Raw genomic sequence first — 20,847 nt, 5'->3', positions numbered from 1 at the left:
TAGGTCCAGTCCCTTCCCCATCTGGTATAGTGTAGCTGATCCGTTTAAAAATTAGTCAGGCGTTGACCTCAGACACCTTTCCTCACTGGGGTCCTGACGGCAGGTTAACACAAATATGGATCTCATCAGACTAAAGGAGATCGGGTTTCCCCCTGCCGAGACCATACTAACTCACAGGAAAAGATTAAAGAAAAACATGAAGAACAGAAATCTCTCCGTCTACAGTGGAATGGTTGTGCGAGAACTTATGTGCGTCTGTGATTTGCACTTGAATGGGTCGTCTTTGTGTGTTTGGAGAGCGGGGTCTTATCTTTCTAAAGAATTGACATACTGTAATAGACCCTTGTGCCAACGGGTGTCAGTTAGCACTTGGCATTGGTCTACAATATAAGAGTGACGGGAAAATCAGTCTCTGAGAAAAGCCATAGAGACGGGAACGTCCTTGAGAGGCGTCTCCTTCGCTTATATGCGCGTTGCTCAGATCCGATAAATGACATCATAGGAACAGCAGTCATATCTGCTTATTGTACTGGTATCGCATGACTGCCTTAGAAAGTCAAAGAGGTCCTAAACTGCCACGTGTAATGATTTCAATACACTGAATGGAATGATCGCATAGGCTATTGAATAAACCGCCATGACTGAAGCCAGACAAAAAAGAGAATAAGCGTTCAAATTTCCAAACTGTTTTCATGCTTTTACAGGTTTAGAGAATTAACATGGCTCTAGCCCAAGGGTAGAGAGCCACGGTTAACAGGAACACAGCTGGTAATGCAAGCTGTCATAATCCATACTGCTCCTGTGTCAGACATACACACACCAGAAACACACAGGCCTGTAGCCCTGCAGCTAACACCATGTACTACACTTAACACTGAAGTCAGGGGTTGAGAGAAACAGAGAAAGAGAGAGATTTATCATTTTAAACGTCGATCCTCCAACAGTGTGTTGCCTTTGTGTGTGCTTGTGATTCTACATGTGAGTGTTTGGTTTGCAATTATTTACAGAAATCTCACATGGTTTAAATTTACATAAGTCTTTTATACAGCAAACAATCCTGTTCGGAATGATTATATTTGCCTTTTTTCCATTAACAAGTCAACATACTTGAAACAAGATTTACTTAAGAAACTAAATTTAAATGGCTTTGACTTGTTTAGAGGGGATGTGTCTTGGATATAACTGTGTTTTGTCATGTTAGGCATTAAACTTCACTTAAAGGTGCATTGTGTTACTATTAAAAGGATCTATTGACAGAAATGCAATTTAACCCTTAAAATTCCAATGTACAGTGAGAGGAACACTGTATTGTCTGACAGAAAACTTACGTACAACAACTCAAAAACACAAATCTAAACATGTCACATATATTTAGAAAGCTGAGTTTCTTGTGATCTGAATGAAGTAAACCATTTTGGTACAATAAACAGAGCAGGAACAATTAGTGTCCTTTTTAGTAGTTTTTTGGCATTTTTTGGGAATGCTAAGGGGCTAATATACTATAACTATATTATCAGTGGTGTATAAAGACCTTACGTAATGAAATGTATAGTTTTTATTACCCTATAATGACCCATTTTTATTTAAACATGCCTCGGTCTCCTTACATGCAAGTAACCATTTTGAGCAGTATGAAACGTAAACATGCGAACTGTTTAATAAATCATGTTTTGTTAGTAATTGTCTCAAACGATGATGTGTTTGTCATGTACCGGCTACCATAGCTTCACACTGTGTTTCGAAAGGGAGCGAATAGCTGTGCACTGAGCCATTGGTTACAATTCACAGTCTCACAACTAGATGCAGCTAAATATTTACACACTGGCCCTTTAAAAGGACACTCCACTTTGAAAATATAGTCATTTTCCCCTAGAGTTAAACATTTGATTTTTACCGTTCTGGAATCCATTCAGCTGATCTCCGGGTCTGGCGCTATCACTTTTAGCATAACTTAGCATAATCCATTAAATTTGATTAGCATCGCGGTAAAAAATAACCAAAGAGTTTCGATATTTTTCCTATTTAAAATTTGACTCTTCTGCAGTTATATCATGTACTAAGGCCGACAGAAAATCAAAAGTTGCGATTTTCTAGGCAGATATGGTTAGGAATTATACTCTCATTCTGGCGTAATAATCAAGGACTTTGCTGCTGTAACATGGCTACAGGAGGCGCAATGATATTACGCAGTGCCCGAAAATAGTCCCCTGCTATTAAAAGTTACTAAGTGGACTATTTTCGGCTGCTGCGCAAATATTAAATTTCTGTCAGTGTAGTAACTACAGAGGGGTCAAGTTTTAAATAGGAAAAATATTGAAACTCTTTGGTTATTTTTTAGCGCAATGCTAATGGTCTAATCAGTTTCAATGGATTGTGCTAAGCTATGCTAAAAGTGGTAACGCCAGACCTGAGTTCAGCTGAATGGATTTCAAAACAGTAAGAATCAAATGTTTAACTCAAGGAGAGCTGAAAAATGATGTTTGTGTGATGAAATGATGAAAGTGTCCCTTTAAGTGACAAACATTCTGTCTATGAAACAATACAAAACACACTTTTTGAGACAGATTATTGAAAAACAAGTCGTATCTTATTTAACTCAAGATATTTAAGTGTTTTTACTGTAAAACAAGACAAAGTACGAAATTAGACTTACATTTAAAGTTAGTACCTTTAACATTTTCATATTTTTGAAAACCAAATTCAAAAAAGCTCAGTTGTTCACACTTCTGTTTCATAGTTTGAATACATTTTATTTCTCATTATAAGTACAGTTCAGTAGTTACAAAACAAAGCATCTGCCATGAGGGTACAGCAACCAAATGAAAGTCATACAGTCCACAAGACAGCTCAGAGATGTGGAATGTTCATACATTAGTCCAGAACCACTGAAAGAGAGATAGATGATTATTTATACTACACAAAGGAGGGAGCCAGAGGTGTGCTCATCTATAACCAGTGTATCTAGGGATCGGTCAATACATCTCCTATCACTGACCCTCCCTCTTATATTCCTTTACCTTACATAGCCTTTACTAGTTTTCCTCAACTAGTTTCACTCTGACACATTTATTTTTTTTTAAACTGTAGCATTTACAAGAGAATGTAAACTTGAACGGAGACTGAAAGAAAATTGAATTGTCAGATATTTGTTTTGCAGAGAAGAGAAGAACTAAAGAATATATTTAAATATTTGAATAGAACAGACTGGAGTTGACTGCAATGCCACATTGTGGAATCCATACACGACGACTTATGGGAAAGAGTTCATTGACATCATTCTCAAAGCAACAGAGATGACCATCGTAGAATGAGACTGAACTACACAGACCAAATCAGCAAAGTTCACAAAAAGAGAGAATATCATTTCACAATGTCAAGGGACGCACAAACACGCACACGCACGCACCTTCAGTTGGTTTCGATTAGCAATCTGTGTACTGTATTATAGACTGGTTTTTCATTTACTATCACAGTGCAAAATACTTCAAGGGGGAAACTCGGTTTAAATTTGCTTGCATGAGGCATGGGTGTGTGTATATATACGGTATGGATTTACTGTATATGCTTGCAGCAACTGAAGAAGATTGTCAATCTTTCTTTTTTCTTTTCTTTTAATGTTATTCGTATTTTACAAAGGTGAAAGGCAAAAATTACAGTACTAGAGAAGAAAGCTCCAATCTAATACCTACACTCTAAAACAGCTAGCTTTGTAAATGCAACAACGCATGACTGTATCTATGGCTAGACAATATTTGTTTCTTGTTTGCATGTTTCTTTTTTCTTTTCTTTTTTTATTTAATAATTGTAGACATCAAACCATTTCAGTAGTCCGTAACACTTTGCAACACTGATCGGTGGCAGTATTTTACAAACACAATCTCGTAACCAGAGTACTTGAAGTGAGATCAAAGCATGTAGGGTCTCGATTCTGTTTGATTTCCGCAGGCTTTACTTGTGCAGTCTCCTCGGCTCGTGTCGTTTCATCAGACACACCACTCGGTGTAAACTAGCTCTTCCTGTCACCTCGGCCGGTTTCGTCTCTCCTACTCTTTTCGGGAGTTCAGCCACGAACGTCTACGCTCCAGTCGTTCACACACATCAGGAGAACAAAACATGAACACGAAATCATGGAGCCAGGTTTCAAAGAATAAAGCCACAGTACACTTTGCTTCCCTTTTTAGATGCTGTAGGTTTTTACGGAGGGCCACGTTCTCATTTTTTGAAAGTTCTGGATTGTCATTCATCCGTGTTGACGTCCAGGCACTGACTGCTGAGTGTGTGCGAATTACAAATGAGTTTTAATAAGAGTGTGCTTGGTCTCCAAACGCGTGGTGAGTTGGTCCAAAAGCCAAGAGATAAAGCCCTGGCAGAACGGTTTAGGGAGTCTCAGAGAAATAACATTGTTGAAGTTTCAGTGGGCAGTGAGAAACACTGATAGAGATCCATTTCATGTTTTGTCCAAGAGAGTCGGTTCTGGCAACCGCATCTGGCCGCCATCTTGGTTTAAGGAATGTGTTGCACTGAGGGACAATCACTAAAAAGTTTCCTCACTATGTCAAAGTCAAAAAAGCAATTAAAAACACAAAGTATTTATCAGCTACACAAGGGAGGATTCAAGACACATAAAACACAGGAAGCAAAAATCTTTTTTTCCTCATTTCCAGCTCACTAAACATCAACAGATTTTCTTCTTCATCCAGCGAGAACGCTTGTGTAGCAAACCATCTGAGCTGTCCGTATCTTATTTATTAGCCTTTTTTCTCTCTTGAAGTCTTTAAATGTTAAATAATGCTTTTAATAACAATGTTCTTCGTCATCATCATCCTCTTCCTCTTTTATCCGTCACCTGCTCTTGGTCGTTCAGTCCGGTAGTGGGGTGATGTTAGTTTCTGATTAGTCCTGCATCTCTGTGTCAGTTAGGCTATGTTCAGGGGTAAGAGCAGAGCCAAACCTTCGGGAAGCCTCTTCCTCCGCCCACAGATGAACTACAGTTAAGAGAACAAACGCAGATTAACACCACTGCCTGTGTCCGCCATCCTGCTCTCTCTCTCTTTCTCTCTCTCTTACATGCAAATATTCAGAAATGCATACAGTTGTTGATCAAACATTATATACAGAAAATAATAACAATAAAAATATAAAAAAAACTTGTCTTTTAATTTACTATTAAAGTTGGAGTCTCAAATTTTGGTAACACTTAATAAAAAAAAGTCATTCAAAAAATTCATTCTTAGAAAAAGTTTGTTCTATTTTTCTTTTTATTTGAAATACATCAAATATATTTTCTTAATATTTTGTAAATATTGCAAAAATTTGGTAATTTGTCACTGGCAATTAATTTTCTGTTTTAATGTATTTAAAAATATATATTTTTAAGTTTATTAAAAAATCGTGTTGCCTTTGTGCAGCATTGAATAAATAAATTTGTGACTCTTGAAATTTACTGTAAAAAATGCTGTAATTATGCAGATAAAGACTGAAAATGTATCATGTTCATTTAACTTTGAACAAACTGTTGCCAGTAAATAACATAAATGTAAACTTTACAGTAAGTTACTCTCAGCCAGTTGCCAGTAATACTGTAATTTCTACATTATTTTTTTTACAGTGGTTGTATGTGAAATCCAGGCTAAATTCTAATGAGATTAGGAGCATCAACGTTCACTTTAATTTCAATCTTTGACATGTCTGTCCCTATTAAATAGATCATGGTTATATTTTTATGTAGAAAACAGTAAATCACAAAATGCCCCTTCTATATAAAATAAGAAATGTGTTCACTAGAAATGCAACTTTCTATTCTGTAATGTGACTTTCTATCACATATATCGATATAAAGTTATTTAAAATACATCTACAGTAATTTAACATGAACAATTTCTTGATAAAAACACATAAAAATGGTTTACAGTTCACAAGCAAATATAGCAAGATATAGCAGTATTTTCCTGACTAAACTGACTAGTGGTGTTTTTCATTTCTATTAGGGTAGTATAATAAAGAAATAACCTAAATCATTTGGATAATAACTTAATTCAGTGGCTCAAGTGTTACCAAAATGTGCATCCTTTATTGCCATTATAAAAAGAAAAAGAGAATGAATGACAGTGATTTAAACACGCACACACACATTTTTGTATCTAATCACTTAAAATAGGATTTCGATGCAACAGTTATGAGCAATATTATGAGGTGAGGCATCTGAAAAGAAACAAACGATTGCATTGCAGATGATAATGCCTCCATCAGAAAGTGTGTGTGTGTTTAAATAGTGACTATTAACTTCATCTCATTTTAGATGTATGGTTAACCTCTAATGACACAATGGAAAACATATCTTGTGAATTATTAGATAAGCTATAAGATATGGAAGGAGGCTGTTTGAATACCTCTACCACCTCCAATACGGAGATATAAATATATAAAGTTTTCTAATATCAAGACAATAACTCTGGGAACATTGCACTTGTGCAATTACTGCTGAAGTTTGAATCCGGTAAAAATGCTTACTGCTTTTGTCCTATTTATGCGCCATCGCCGCTTGAACTAAATAATATAAATGTTGTTTAATTCCCTCTACAACCCCTAAGAAAATTATTTGGCAATAAAATCTACAGAGTGCGTTTCCAAGTCGTGTTCTTTTAAAGTGCCTCTATGAAAATGACAAAATGAAATTAAAACATGCATTTATTTGAGTGTGCTCTTGCTGGAAATGAAACGAGGAGTCAGTTCGCCACTAATAACGAAATAAAACATCGAGCAATAACGCTGACGCCTCCTCGCATTGCGTTAGGCGCGCGCTATCTGGAGACGCGCTCTTTCAAACGCACGCATTTTCAACTCGCATGTCATGCATATGAAAGCGCTGATAGAGATTAAGACGAAAAATTAAACCACTTTCGCCTGCTCGGATGCTGATATTAAATCATATGACGTGAAGGGAAATGCTCACTAACAAACAGAACTCGAGTGAGAAATGACACTATTTTATACTTAAAATACCCTTGCTTAAAATAATTCATACAAATACATTAAAGTCTGTACGCTGTACGAATTCACGAATGAACCTGTCATAAAATGTAAAAAAGAAAGAAATGTAATTAAACATAATGGTAAGATGTGAAAAGGGCAGCTCATACACACACTTCAAACCGAAAGATGCAGTTCCTTCGTTTTCCACAAGATGGCAGTATAAGCCACCAAATTACTCATCCGCCCAGACTCGTGTTGAAAATCAGATCTTGTTTCTCAATGTCATTTTCCTTTAACCTGCTGATGTTTCATGTTCATCCACAGATGAAGTGGTTGTTATTGATCAAATATGAAGTGATTGGCAGTGTTTTTAAGAAATATGCCGCAGTCACGGCTCTACAGCTGTCTGCTCGCATTTTTGGTGTCCGTGAGGAAATTAAGATAATCATAACCATAATGATAATAAATTATGTTCTCAAGTTTTAAAAACGGCTGGTCTCCCAGGGGCCGCTGCTCTTCGTGACTTCCTCTTAAAGAAAGTTTTGGTAATGAGTTACAGATTCCGCCCCATATTTGGTTTTCACTCTTCATTAACTAAGCCACCTGGAATGTTATTATTTAAGGATGCCATTTCTTTTCCCTAAACAACTGCCACTGCGATCTGGAGACTAACACACAAACTTTATGATCCTCACAACTTTTTCCTCCCCATTTTTGTTCGATTATTTTGCATTCTCTCTTTGCATGTGTGGAGTGGTTGCAATATTAGAAATATTAGATATTATATATAAATCTATTTCCTCTCTCATCTCATGTCATAGTTTAAATCATGTTTATTTGTTAGCCCAAACATTTGTTTCCCATGCTATAATTTCCGACCAACTAGAAAAATACATAATTTTTGCATTAACAACATATTATTTATCAGGTTGCATTAGTAAGAACTACAGATAACACTTTCCTTACGAAAATTAACCATGGTTTTACTACAGTTAAAACCAAAAAAGCATGGTTACTGTAGTAAAACCATGGTAACCACAAAATAACCGTGATTAATTTGACAAATGGTTTTCAACACCATAGTTAAACCATTTTTAGTGTAGTAAAACCATGGTTTTGCTGATAGTAATCAATACACCAAAAAAAAAAAAAACGACACTGTAAAAAATAATTTGCTGCCTTAAAATTTTTTGTTGAATCAACTCAAATTTACTCAAAGTCATTTCAACTTAATATTATTTATCTTGACTAGAGATGAGTTGTTATAACTACAGGTGAGTTGTTATAACTTATACATTTAAGTTAACATTTCTCAACTAATCTCTGTTGAAATGACTTGTAAAAAATTTTAAAGTTTTTTTTACAGTGTATGGTTACTACACTTTTACCACAATAAAACCATGGTTAATTTTTATAAGGGTTTACAATAAGGTTGTATTTGTTAATACTAGCTAATGCATTAGCTAACAAGAACTAACAATGAATAATACTTCTAGCATTTATTCATTTTAATTCATTTAATTTTTTTAGCATTTACTAATACATTTTTTTTTATCTAAAGCTGTAATTGTTAACATTAGTTGACTGAACTAACATGAAGTAATTCGATTAATAAATGCCGAAAAACTACATTGCTTATTGTAAGATCATGCGTTTACTAATGTTAATAAATACAATCTCATTGTAAAGTGTAACCAAACTATATTTAAATCTTTATATGCTCTGAAACACCTTGCACTAGTAGAAAAAGAATATGGCGCCCTCTACTGTTCAAGTCTGATAATGCTCTTAGTGTAAGACAAGAGAGGAGCCCTGGAAAGTAATACAAGACATATGGTAAGAGGACACATAGCTCCAGGATCCATCTTATGTTAATACATGTGTCATGCTTAACAGAATGGCTAAATGGAAAGGCAGACAGAACAATAGCCCAGCACAAGGCTGGGAGCAAGCTCACTTAAAAGGGGCCAGCACACTCGGGGCCGTCTGGAGTCAAGGTTCTGACATTTCCAAACTGCTGCTTATTATTCCCAAACCACAAAGTTAGGACGGAGAGCGGCTCCATGTTAAAAACAGTACCACTTTATACCCTGGCCTCCCTCAGGTATTCTATTTTTACCATGAAATCTACTTAGTGCATATTTGTGTTTCAAAGGGCCGTTCGTTTTAGGTTTCTCTTCAAACAAGGGGTCGTTTAATTGGAGGAAAAATGCGAGGCTTAACTTTTGAAAAGATGTTTAAGCGATCAGATAAAGCAGAATACATATTATGGAAATGAACAGGGAACATTTATTTAGCACATGGTCTCCGGCTGGTTTGACTGATACTTTTACCACATTATGTACTTCCTAAGTGGTTTGTCCATTTGTAATATCCTCTGTTTAAAGAACGACTTCAGATGTTTTCGCTCGTCTCAAAGTCTGCTTTTCGATATGAATGAAGTGTAGATGTAAGTGATGTGGTTCACCATCTTCTGCTAAACACAAACACAACACACACAGCACACTCTGCCACGGAGGGTGGCTTTGTTCTCTCCCAGGCATCCGGTGCTGCTGGAAAAGAGTTGTTTTTGGCAAAGGTAGACCTCATTGTACAGCCCAGTATTTATAAATATGTAAATACGAGTCAGTGTGCGAACGCGCACACGCAGACGCACATATATTCGGGCTGAGCACAAGGAAGTGCAACCAAATCATATTTTTAGACGGTTTTAATGAATACAGGATGTTTATGAATACCATTTGTAGTGATTCACAAAGACTAGAAGAATCCTTGCACACAACCCCCATTTGCCCTGGAAAGGTAAAAGAAACCCAATGTTTCTGCAGGAAACAGCAGAATTGTATGTTTGGTGGTTGTGTGGGTTCAGATTGCCTTTAGATAAGCAAACGTTTGTACAAAAAAAACACAAACTGGTGCATGTGGCACACTTGAAAGTCCTTTGCTTGTTTTGTTTTTTTAGTGTGCCTTGGAAGCGACGTCTACGTTGCGCTTAGAAAGGTAAAACAAATAGTGTGTATCTGTTATTCTTCAGGTAAACCTGCTTTAGTCAAGAATATCAATTTTGACAGAAGAACTGTGTGTCTTGCACAGCGATCCAAAGGACAGCTATACATCCAGACGCAAACCGGATCAAGAAGAGGAAATGAGAAGCTCTCAATTCCGGTCTTGTAGAGAAAAGCAAGGTCTCGAATGTGAAGTCTTGCTCTCTGACTCTTTCTATTTCTGGGACAGAGATTCGTACACTGATACTACCTCCACTGAGCAATTTAAAGCCAAACACTGATGTTGCAATCTGTCTTCTGTGCCTGATAGCGCTTTTCTCCCTCTCTAACCCAAATTACTTTCTTTTCATATCTAATTATATTTGCTAATGATCTTATAAGGGGATAATGGAATGTGCTTGATCTATTACCTTTTTTTGCAATACATAAATACAATACAAATGGCTATGCAGCACTTTGAATTTTTCCATCACCCGCTTCAAGCAAACCAAAGAGAAGCTATTTAAGCAATATCTAAAAATTTGCACCATTACAATAAAAATCTCTATGCTCGTTCAGATGTTTCAAAGCTACTAAAAGAAAAGTGAGAGAGAAAAACACTCGATGCCGTGAATTCAAAGGAACAATTTGTCGGATAGAGCCAGAAACAAATGTGGTCTTTTCATGCAGCGCACATTACTAATGTCTATTCACACTTGTGTGCTCATTCACTGGCAGGTTGTAAGGGGACCAGAGGGTGAGACCCTCAGGCCATGACCTTCACCCCGGCACGTGAGCCACCGAAAACAGACATACACCAGCAGAGCCGCTAAATAAATAACGAGACATGTTTATGAACCTGAATAGACACAAGTCCATTTTCAACTTTTGACTTTTCCGTCTCCGATTTCTTGCTATACCCCTTCAATCAAGTCATCTGCATCCTAATCTCAGCTATTGTTAGGAATATTCTCTGCACCCCTGAGCCAAACCCCGCCCTGGTCTCCTCTCTAAGCCTCTCCCCTTGCTGTTTTCCCACAGGCCCGGCGATGGCCGCGGCATGACAGCCGCACTAAACCCCTCGCATTAATGGAAGGAAATGGCATTCGATCTCCATTTGATCTTCTAATAATTTCTGCTGAAATGATAATTAGTGTCCTCAGAATCTTCTCACTGTAAATGAACAGTGTAAAATAAAACAGAGATTTACTTCAATCAACAACCTTTAGTATTCAATAACAAACCTACAGTATTTCTCTCATACGTTAGTTTATTCCTCCTAAAAACCGGCATACACATTCACAGGCCTGGTCCGCTGGCGACTGCGGTCTGTGATTCTTTTCAACTGACATAATCCTGATTGATTCGTTCAGCAGATAAAAACTCAGTCCACTTGTGCCCTGTACTGCTGGAACATAATACCACTCTTTATTCTGCAACAATGTAACATAATGGCATTGGAATGTGTGGAGGAAAAATCTTAAGGGCTGCGTCTTAAATGACTGTGACACTCTGCGGTTCAGGCACAAGCTGTGGTCTAATGTAAGAGAGGAAGAGGAGGAAGAACGGGCGAGAGGTGAAGGGAGGGCGAGGGAGAAAAGAGAAAAAATCATTAGACGCAGATTACCAACGTGCCCTGCTAACAAGGTCGAGTCCAGGCCGCTGGTAAAAGTTGATATTGTCTGTTTCTCTTAAATTGATGTGTGTCAGATTTCTCTCTGATGAGATTTGGGCTGTATTGCTCAGACTTTTTCCCATCCTATCTGCTTCCTGTCTGCTTTACTTTTTTTAAAAGATCCTTTTGTTTGACAACAGGAAGACATGAGGTCATTTTTGGTTCATCAGGACTATTTGAGAATGAATCATGCCTTTTATTTTGCAGGACTCGACATGGGGTGAGAACGGGTTGCTTAATTGGGCCAAACACACACTCATGCGTACACACACACACACACACACAGATGATTGTGAAGTTACTCTTAATGTAAAATTACAGAAAAAAAAGAATTTGTGTATTACAGAAAATTTCTGTAATTTATTGTGCCCATTATTTTACGGTAATTTCCCGGCACCCCAGTTTGCCGGAATTTTACAGTTTTTGTACAGATTTTTTTTACAGTATTAATGTAAAATTACAGAAAAAAACGTATTTTTGTATTATGGAAAATTTCTGTAATTTATTGAGACCGTTATTTTATGGTATTTCCCGGCACCCTAGCTGCCGGAATTGTACATTTTTTTACAGGTTTTTTTACAGATTTTTTTTACAGTATTAATGTAAATTTACAGGGGAAAAAATATTTTTGTATTATGGAAAATTTCTGTCATTTATTGAGACCGTTATTTTATGGTATTTTTCCGGCACCCCAGCTGCCGGAATTTTACATTTTTTTTACTGAATTTTTTACAGTTTACACAAAGCAAACTGTACTGCACTTAGGTTGTTTTTAGAGCCCCTCCACATGGAGACACGTTTAGCAGTAACAACATAAACAAGCAGCTTTCGTGGTCAACACGTAACTTCTACAAAACAAGCAAAATAAACAACATGTATATTACCTAGAAAACCTAAACATTTGTTATTTTCGACGAGGTATTTGTTCAAGAGTTCAGTTTAGCAACTAGTCAGACCATTAAAAAAACTAAAACCGGAAGTAAAGTTCTGAATAGAAGCGTAATCGCGTCACTGCACGTGCTTCCGATGAACCCATCTATACATCAAAATTTTGAATGTATCGGCCAGAAGGATCAAGCAATTTGGGAGACTGAAACCACAATTTTTTAAAACTAGGTCCCAGAGTGAATACATCTATAAACGACACCCTTGCAGTTTCATGTTTACAGCCAATTTGTATATTTTGTGAAACAATGATGTCATCACCCCATGTCTCATTTGTGCTGCAGAAGGTATGAGCCTATTAGCTTTACTAAAGCAACATCTTCTCCTTTGATACTACGGTGAGCAACAAATGATTATGGACAACAACAAGGTATATGCGCATGCTCCAAGTCTCTGTTTTAGTGTATCTTTTGGCAGAATTATAGTGGCACATACTGGTTTGGCATGTGTACTACACCGATTTCAGTTCAGTGGCTTTGTGTGTACACCAGTAATGCGCAGGTCAATGTATAAACAACCCGCACCAGACCAACGTTTTCAACTAACCTGCCCGCAACTCGGACCGCAATTTTTTTTTACCCAACCCGTTTCCTGGCCCACATTTTTTTAAGAGTAGTAATTGTTTAAAATTGTTAATTGGCATCTTTATTTCAAACGACCTGACCGACCGCGACCCAAATATTATTAAAAATATTTTTGGATGACTTAGGCACCCGCTAGTTTTGGATCAACCCGCGCATTACTGGTGTATGCAGATGGCAGCGTGTTTACAGACTTTTTTAGAATGAGAAAAGATGCGATCGGATAGAAAAAGTTCTGGCTTCATATGGATGTGGCCTTAGTCTAAAACGAACTGGATGAGAAACATATTAAAATCTTTAAGATTTCATAGCAGACCTTGGAGCCTGTGCACAACCGAGCACTCTTTGAGATCGTGTTGCAATCTCAAACTCTAGACAAAACGTGTCAGCGGCCTGTTTCTAAGGAGAAAAAGTAAAATCTGATAAACAGTCTCTATTTGCTCTTCGTCTAATCTCATTGTGGTCTGAGTGAAACAATTGAGATATCAAAGAGACTTTCTTTGTGATTTTTCTATTCTAAGCATAGCAGTGTTCTACTTTTTAGTGCAAACCTTTGTTTTTTTTGCTCCTTATGTAACGTGCGGAAAATAATGACTACAACAAAAACAAACAGCAAAACAGACCATTTATTGGGAACTAAGATTAAATTGAAAAGTTAGGCTCATCACAAAACATACCACCAGACGCAGCCTCATTCATAAACACTCGGCGTCTGAGTTGTTCCTATAGGATCTTAAGGAGCGTTGCTTGTGTTCAGTCTCTCTGTGTCTCGTGTATGTGTTGTATTAATTGTGAGCCCTAATCTGAAAGAGTCGGCGTCCCCAGAGCTACCGCTGCTATTATTCGCACGAGCATCGCGCACCTCGTCTCACTCGCTTACTAATTTTGTGTAGCGTCGCAGCTCTCAGCCGAGGGAACGTACCACCGAACGGCGTGTATGAGTCAGTCAGACGACGTCCCTTTAGTGCCACGCTGTCAGTCACTTCATATGTTGTGAAACAGAGAGAACGAAAAGAGAAAAGACGGGAGCGAGTGAGAGAGAATGTAGAAACACAAGAACTCCTTTTATCCCGCTCGGCGGGACCTGTCAGTGCCACCTTCTCACCGGTTCCCCTCAGCAGTCCCAACACAGCAGATATCAGAGGGAACCTGACATTCACACACCGCGTTTTCCAGGGGGGAAGGAAATCATGAGAGTGGTCCCACACAAGCGAACAGCTACTACATACTCTCCTTAGATCAAGCAAGATTCTCTCGTAAGAGAAGAAAGGGAAAACGAGAGGGAGAGATTTGGATGTTTTAAGTGGGAATGTAGGCTGACAGGCTTTTGCTGCTTGTGACATGTGATAGAAAGTAGGTTTGCGTCTCCCTGTGTTCATTTTAGAGTTTGGACTGAGATAAGAGAAAGCCAATGTGTCACAGCTTAAACGATGATAGTTCAGTCTTAACAGGCCTTTATTCTCGCACACAGATCAGACTTGTGACTCCAGGCACCTCCGGAGTAACTGGCGTTTCTATTTCTCTCTACATTCGTCAGCCTTTATGTTTGTTTTTGATAAAGAGAAAGGAAATGATTCCTAATCCATACACGGCGCACATACGCGAGGCATCTACGGGCACACATTTCACGGATTGCAGTGCGAGAAAATCGCGAGCACCTGGCTGAGTTTTTTTCTCTTTTAATATGATTTCGCCTGCTTCCCCACTGGTCTCTGATGATTCAACAGTTCCCGCTCTAACATCTGCTACTTACTCTTACTGGGTCTCAATTAAGACAGCAGTATTTATGAATCTGCTCTTATTTACATTTCTATTTTTCTGCATATGTGCGGGAACAGCGGCCAAAACAGCCCCTCTGCCCCTTGCTCCACGCAGATGTTTCTTCAGGGAGGCCGGGAGGCTGAGAAGCATACAGCATACGTTAAAGAGAAAGATATTTAGGAAGATTTGCAGCTTCATTGTCAGTTCTCAGGTGATTGTAATATATGACAGTCTAATTGTTGGCCTGAACGATATTTCCCATGTTAAGAATGGTCATTAAAACCTTTTCATCTTGGTGGTCTGTATTAAACAGTTTTTAAGGCAGGACATTGCTTTGATTAACCAGTTTGCTATTGTTTTAAAGCTTTTTGGTGGGTTTCGTTTTGATGAATGTCAAAAATAGGCGAACTCTCATGTTACTAGATGCAGACACATACCATGTGTCTTCACCATGCATGTTTTACACATTTGGAAGTCTCAATTGGTTCCAGGCATGCTGCATACAATATATGGATTTATATAGTCAATCGCGGTTATATATTCCAATATGTCTGCCAAAGAAAATGACCATGCTGGGAAATATTGATTTTGCAGAACTGACAGGACAAAGACAATAAATATCATAGTGTGCAAATACATAAATAATGCATCCATTGCTTTAGCCTGTCTAGCACCTGTGGGCTTTCATTGTAGCGCTTTTTATTTATAGGTCTAGTGTAGTAAGGTTTTGGACGTCCTTAATCCCTGCTTAGGTGGCAAGCATCCGAACCCTGGATTTAAGTGCTTTCCTGCTTAAATTTAGTTACATTATGTGAGAAATGATGTGACACGTATGCAATTCAATCACACGTTACTAAGTGCAAAAATATTTGCACTTTAAAAAGAGTGTAAAATTGAGTGTCTTGGTTTCGACAGACCACTCGTGTATCCAATAAACAGTAATGTATTTCCCTAACACAAGTGCCTAATCATGCCAACCTAATGATGCCATTAGAAGAAACAAACAAGAGTGACATCATAATGACATAAAAGCCAGTTATTGTTCCATCTAATAGACAGACAATCATGGGAATTCAATGAAAGAATACACCTGAGATTTTCAAAACTCATAAACACAGTGACAAAATATGAGTACGAGTATCGAAATTCAAGGTTATGCACGCAGCAGAAATGTATCCTTTGTTTACCTTTTATTTATTTACCGGCACGAGTAAAGCACTGTTGAATATGAAACGTCAAACTATTTATGCGCAGTGTAAACACTTAAGGCAAGGCTTTTTAGTTTTTGACACAACCTGTAAACAACAGAACATCAAACGTCTTCACTAAAGACTCAACATGAGTTGGCAGATATGAAAGCACTTTCCCATGGAAACAAGAAAAGGCCTATTTAGAGTCAGTTATAGCAGGAATAAAGGCAGTACATTCATTGCTAGAAATCCTCTTCACACTCTTTAAGGACCTTTTCTGTTCCGTTATAATAATTGTATCAATTACAAATGCTTTTTACTCGATTTCGACCTAAATAGCAGCTTCCACAGGCAGTCAAGGAACAGTAAGTCTCTCAAATGTGTTATTAATAATTCATGGGAGAATGCTGTTTATGAAGTTCGGGAGGCAGGTCTAATAAGCGTGGACAGCGTCTAATACGCCATGTGCTGGACAAAGCGCTTTTGAGAATCATTACTTTGTGTGCTTGTCTAATTGAGACTTCATAAATTACCCAGTAGGCCTCGACTCACTGCAGATTGCTCTCTTCCTTCTCTGGAACGAAACGTGGCGAGTTTCCTCAAGAGCCAAATCATTTAAGCGTGCACATAAAGGCGGGCGAGTGAAAACGGCGATGACAAATATGTAAATAAAAATAATAAAACTATATCAAGTAAAACCAACCGAAGCGGACGAGGAAGGAGGCTTTGTTCTGTTTTAAATTTCAGTACAATTATCCGCTTTTCCTCACTTTTCCTTGCTCCCATTGTTTTTGGCAGGCGGATCCATAACATTCGTTTTTTTTGTTCCACTTCGGCCTCCTCCTTTTTCCCAAGCCTGAGAAACTTCAGACATGAGAACCATTAGCCGCCTTTAATATAAAACCAGTGAAATTTACCTAGGATTATAAGTCATTGACAAATAACCTTGCTGATAGATGCGAACTAGATTTTGTTCAAAGCACTCTGACAGCCTCAAAAGAGATTAGTGGAGTTCTTATCAGGTCAGCGGTGTCATGGGGGAAATGTGTTTAAAGTCACATTGATTTATTGAAAGATTTTCCAATAAGAAGACTTCTCTCTGCTCTCAGACGTGCGTGTTTTTCTGCGTGAGAGAGACGGACTCTTGCTCGGCTATTGTGAACTCCAAAAGGGAATAAAGTTAAAAACAATTGTTGAGAGCTCCTACATAAACACACGAGACCTTTGAAGGCCGGTTAAAACTGTACTTGTGTTTCCTTCTCCGTCTTCTTCCTTTCCCATAGTCTACCCGTCCCGAAGAAATGGCAACAGATGACCGATATACACAAGAACATTCGCACGCACACACATACACGCTGACAAGCAAGCATAATAAGATCCTTTGTTCCTTCAGGCATTCATTTGACACTATTACCTTCTTAAGAGTAATTATGAATCTTTTCAGAAAGCTGGATTGTGGGAACCGTTGGGTTTGGCCCTGGACCCACCCACTCCTAGCAACTGGATGAGAGAAACAACTCAGAATTTCACTCCGCACCCCTGTCACAGAAATGTCATTACCCCTCTATCTCTCCTTCTCCCTAGTCTTTCACGATCCTCTCCCCCCCTCCTCTCAGCCATCTCTCGTTCTCTCACACTCCTGCTGCTTCGTTTGATCTCTGAGGTCCGCTGGAACCCTGGAAAGCTATTCCAGCATTTGCGGTCCGTCAGAATCCTGTGGAGAACCTTCTGGATGTGTCGGTGTGTCCAGGCTGCAACCCTTCCTGCTGACATGACTCACTCCACCACACAATCTGTCAGAGACTTCACCTTAACAGCACAATGTCTGATGATATACAACGCTACTAACACCACATCAGTATTTATTCTTCTTATTAAATGAAACACAAGGCACTTTAAGGGCAGTGATTCTTAAACGCTGGGACAAAACAGGCTAAATGTTTTTTATATTCAATTATATTAAAGTTTTTTATATTCAATTATTTGAATAATCTATGCAACCTGTGTTCGGACTTCTCAGAAGATTTTTTGGTAACACTTTACAATAAGGTTCATTAGTTAACATTAGTTTATGTATTAACTACCATGAACAAACAATGAGCAATACATTTGTTACAGTATTTATGAATCTTTGATAATGTTAAATAGTTGAAATAAAGCTTTTAATTGTTTGTTCATGTTAGTTCACAGTGCATTAACTAACATTAACAAGATTTGAATAAAGTACTAGTGATTGGTAAAATTAACATTAACAAAGATTAATAAATGCTGTATAAGTGCAGTTTATTATTAGTTCATGTTAACTAACATAATTAACTAATGTTAACTAATGAACTTTATTGTAAAGTGTTATCGATTTTTCTTTTATCCTTGTTTATCATAGGTCAACATAATAAATATTGTGTAAAATATTTATTTAAAATTTACTTATGTATTTTCTTAATTGTTTGAATTGTACTGACCTATGATCACTACAGGGGATGGCTGGTTTTAAGTTATAATGTAATTATAAAATCTAATGAAATGCATTTAAATAAAGTTCATTTTTTGGTAACACATTAAAATAAAATTGCATTAGTTAACATTAGTAAATGCATTAGCTATGAACAACAATATAATTTAATTTTCAGTTTTTATTAATTTAATGAAACAATTTATTTATGTTAAGGAAGTTAATGTAACATAAAATTTTGTATTTAAGAAAAAACGTAATAATAAATATAAAACCTAAATGAATTAATATTAATAAATGATGTATAAGTATTGTTTATTGTTAATCCATGATAGCTAATCCGTTAATCACTGTTAACAAATACAACTTTATTGTAGAGTCTTACTGATTTATTTAGAAAGTCATGAATAAAAAACTAACAGCAGGTAATTTTGGGACATGTTTTGATGTCTCAAATTTCAGTAGAGGGTAGCGTGACACCCCACAATACATTCATGTGTATTCTCTACTAAAAGTTAAAGACATAAAATAATGTTATAAGCAGGTCACTGTCATCTTATGATATTTAACACTGCTTGGCTTCAGATAACACACTGATAGCCAGAGCAAGGAACCCGAGAAGTCTTGAGAACTCAAAGACAAGTGTTTGTTTGTGTCTTTATCAAGTCAGAAATCAAAGCCTTGCCCTAGTTATGTGTCTAACCAGGGTATAAACTCTCTTTACTGTACATCATCACCTGATCTATAGTCACAATCAAGACACACTGTCTCCACACTAATAGCTATTCTCAAAAGTACTATATCGGATGAAAACAGGAGCAGGATAATGTTTTTATGTTATCAGTAAGACTCCCACGTTTGTTTTCGTAGCCACTCAATGGCCAGAGCTCGGAGATGACAGGAAATGGCAGCGTTTGTTCCGATTTCGACCCCTCTTCCCTGTCACGACGCCAAAGAACGTGGGAGGACCACAATATACAATGATCTCTTGTTCAGATGAAAATGCTTTGTGCATTCATCTATAACTGCCCACCATGCAAAGATAACCAGCCTTTCTGACAATCAATAAATAAATAGCAGGCGGCAAAAAAAGAAAGACGAAAAAGGAAAAAATAATGACACAAAGGCAGACAGAAAGATAAAGGGTTAGATGACTTCTATTTGTCTGGTTTTAATAGTCAAAAACGATAAACACTGTAAATATTGTTTTGTAAGATAACCTAAAAACAGCTTGAACCAAATGACTAAAAACTAAATGAACTGGCTTTGTCAAAAGCATAATTTAATGTATTAACAAACCAACAATACTACTTACATCTACACAAATAAAATGTATACTGACCAAATCAGGTAAAAATAGTATTAAAGGATAAGTCTATTTTCTTAAAAAAAAAACAGATAACTTACTCACCACAATGTCATCCAAAATGTTGATGTCTTTCTTTGTTCCTTCGAGAAGAAATTATGTTTTTTGAGGAAAACATTCCAGGAATGTTCTTATTTCAATGGACTGTAATGGACCCCAACATGTAACAGTTTTTAATGCAGTTTAAAATTGCAGTTTCAAAGGACTCTAAATGATCCCAAACGAGGCATAAGGGTCTTATCTAGTGAAACGATTGTCATTTTTTAACAAGAAAAATAAAAATTAAGAACTTTTAAACCACAACTTCTCGTCTATCTCCGGTCCTGTGAGGCGCCAGCACTACCTCATGTAATTGCATAATGCCGTGGAAAGGTCATGAGTTACATATATGCGTTACATTTGCGTACCGTTTTAAACAATAAACTGACACAAAGACATTAATTAGTATCATTCGACATACAACAACGTCAGAACGGTTCTCTTTCTCCACACTTGTAAACACTGGGGCATAGTTTCGCATTCGTCATCCATGACCTCTTGACGTGATAACGTATTGCGTGGGGTCACGCTGGCGCATCACAGGACCGGAGATAGACGAGAAGTTGTGGTTTAAAAGTGCATATTTTTCTTGTCAAAAATTAGAATAGTTTCGCTAGATAAGACTCTTATGCCTCGTTTGGGATCATTTGGGAGTCTGTTGAAACTGGAACTTTAAACTGCATTAAAACTGTTACGTGTTGGGGTCCATTAAAATTAGAAAGATCCTGGAATTTTTTCCTCAAAAAACATAATTTCTTCTCGACTGAACAAAGAAAGACATCAACATTTTGGATGACATGGTGGTGATTAAATTATCTGGATCTGGATCCTTTAAAGGAAATAACTATTTAGAGGAAAAACAGTATGTATAATTTTTTTTAC

General features: G+C 37.3%; 1 protein-coding gene across 16 annotated transcripts in view; it reads right to left on the bottom strand.

The window, feature by feature from the left end:
* znf536 (zinc finger protein 536) overlaps nucleotides 1-20,847 on the bottom strand; it is a 374,641-nt gene that overhangs the window by 19,233 nt on the left and 334,561 nt on the right. The window contains exon 10 of one of the 16 annotated variants that reach the window (XM_055208385.2): nucleotides 2,725-4,985. The exons of the other annotated variants lie outside the window; for them this stretch is intronic. Within the exon in view, the coding sequence (XP_055064360.2) occupies nucleotides 4,894-4,985 (92 nt within the window). The 3' untranslated portion in view covers nucleotides 2,725-4,893. Of the gene's footprint in view, nucleotides 1-2,724; nucleotides 4,986-20,847 lie in introns of those variants that run through there. 16 annotated transcript variants of the gene reach the window in all.

The sequence above is a fragment of the Misgurnus anguillicaudatus genome, chromosome 21 (genome assembly GCF_027580225.2).
Source record: "Misgurnus anguillicaudatus chromosome 21, ASM2758022v2, whole genome shotgun sequence".
NCBI classification, from domain to species: Eukaryota; Metazoa; Chordata; class Actinopteri; order Cypriniformes; family Cobitidae; genus Misgurnus; species Misgurnus anguillicaudatus.
This window is presented reverse-complemented; position numbering and strand designations above follow the sequence as displayed.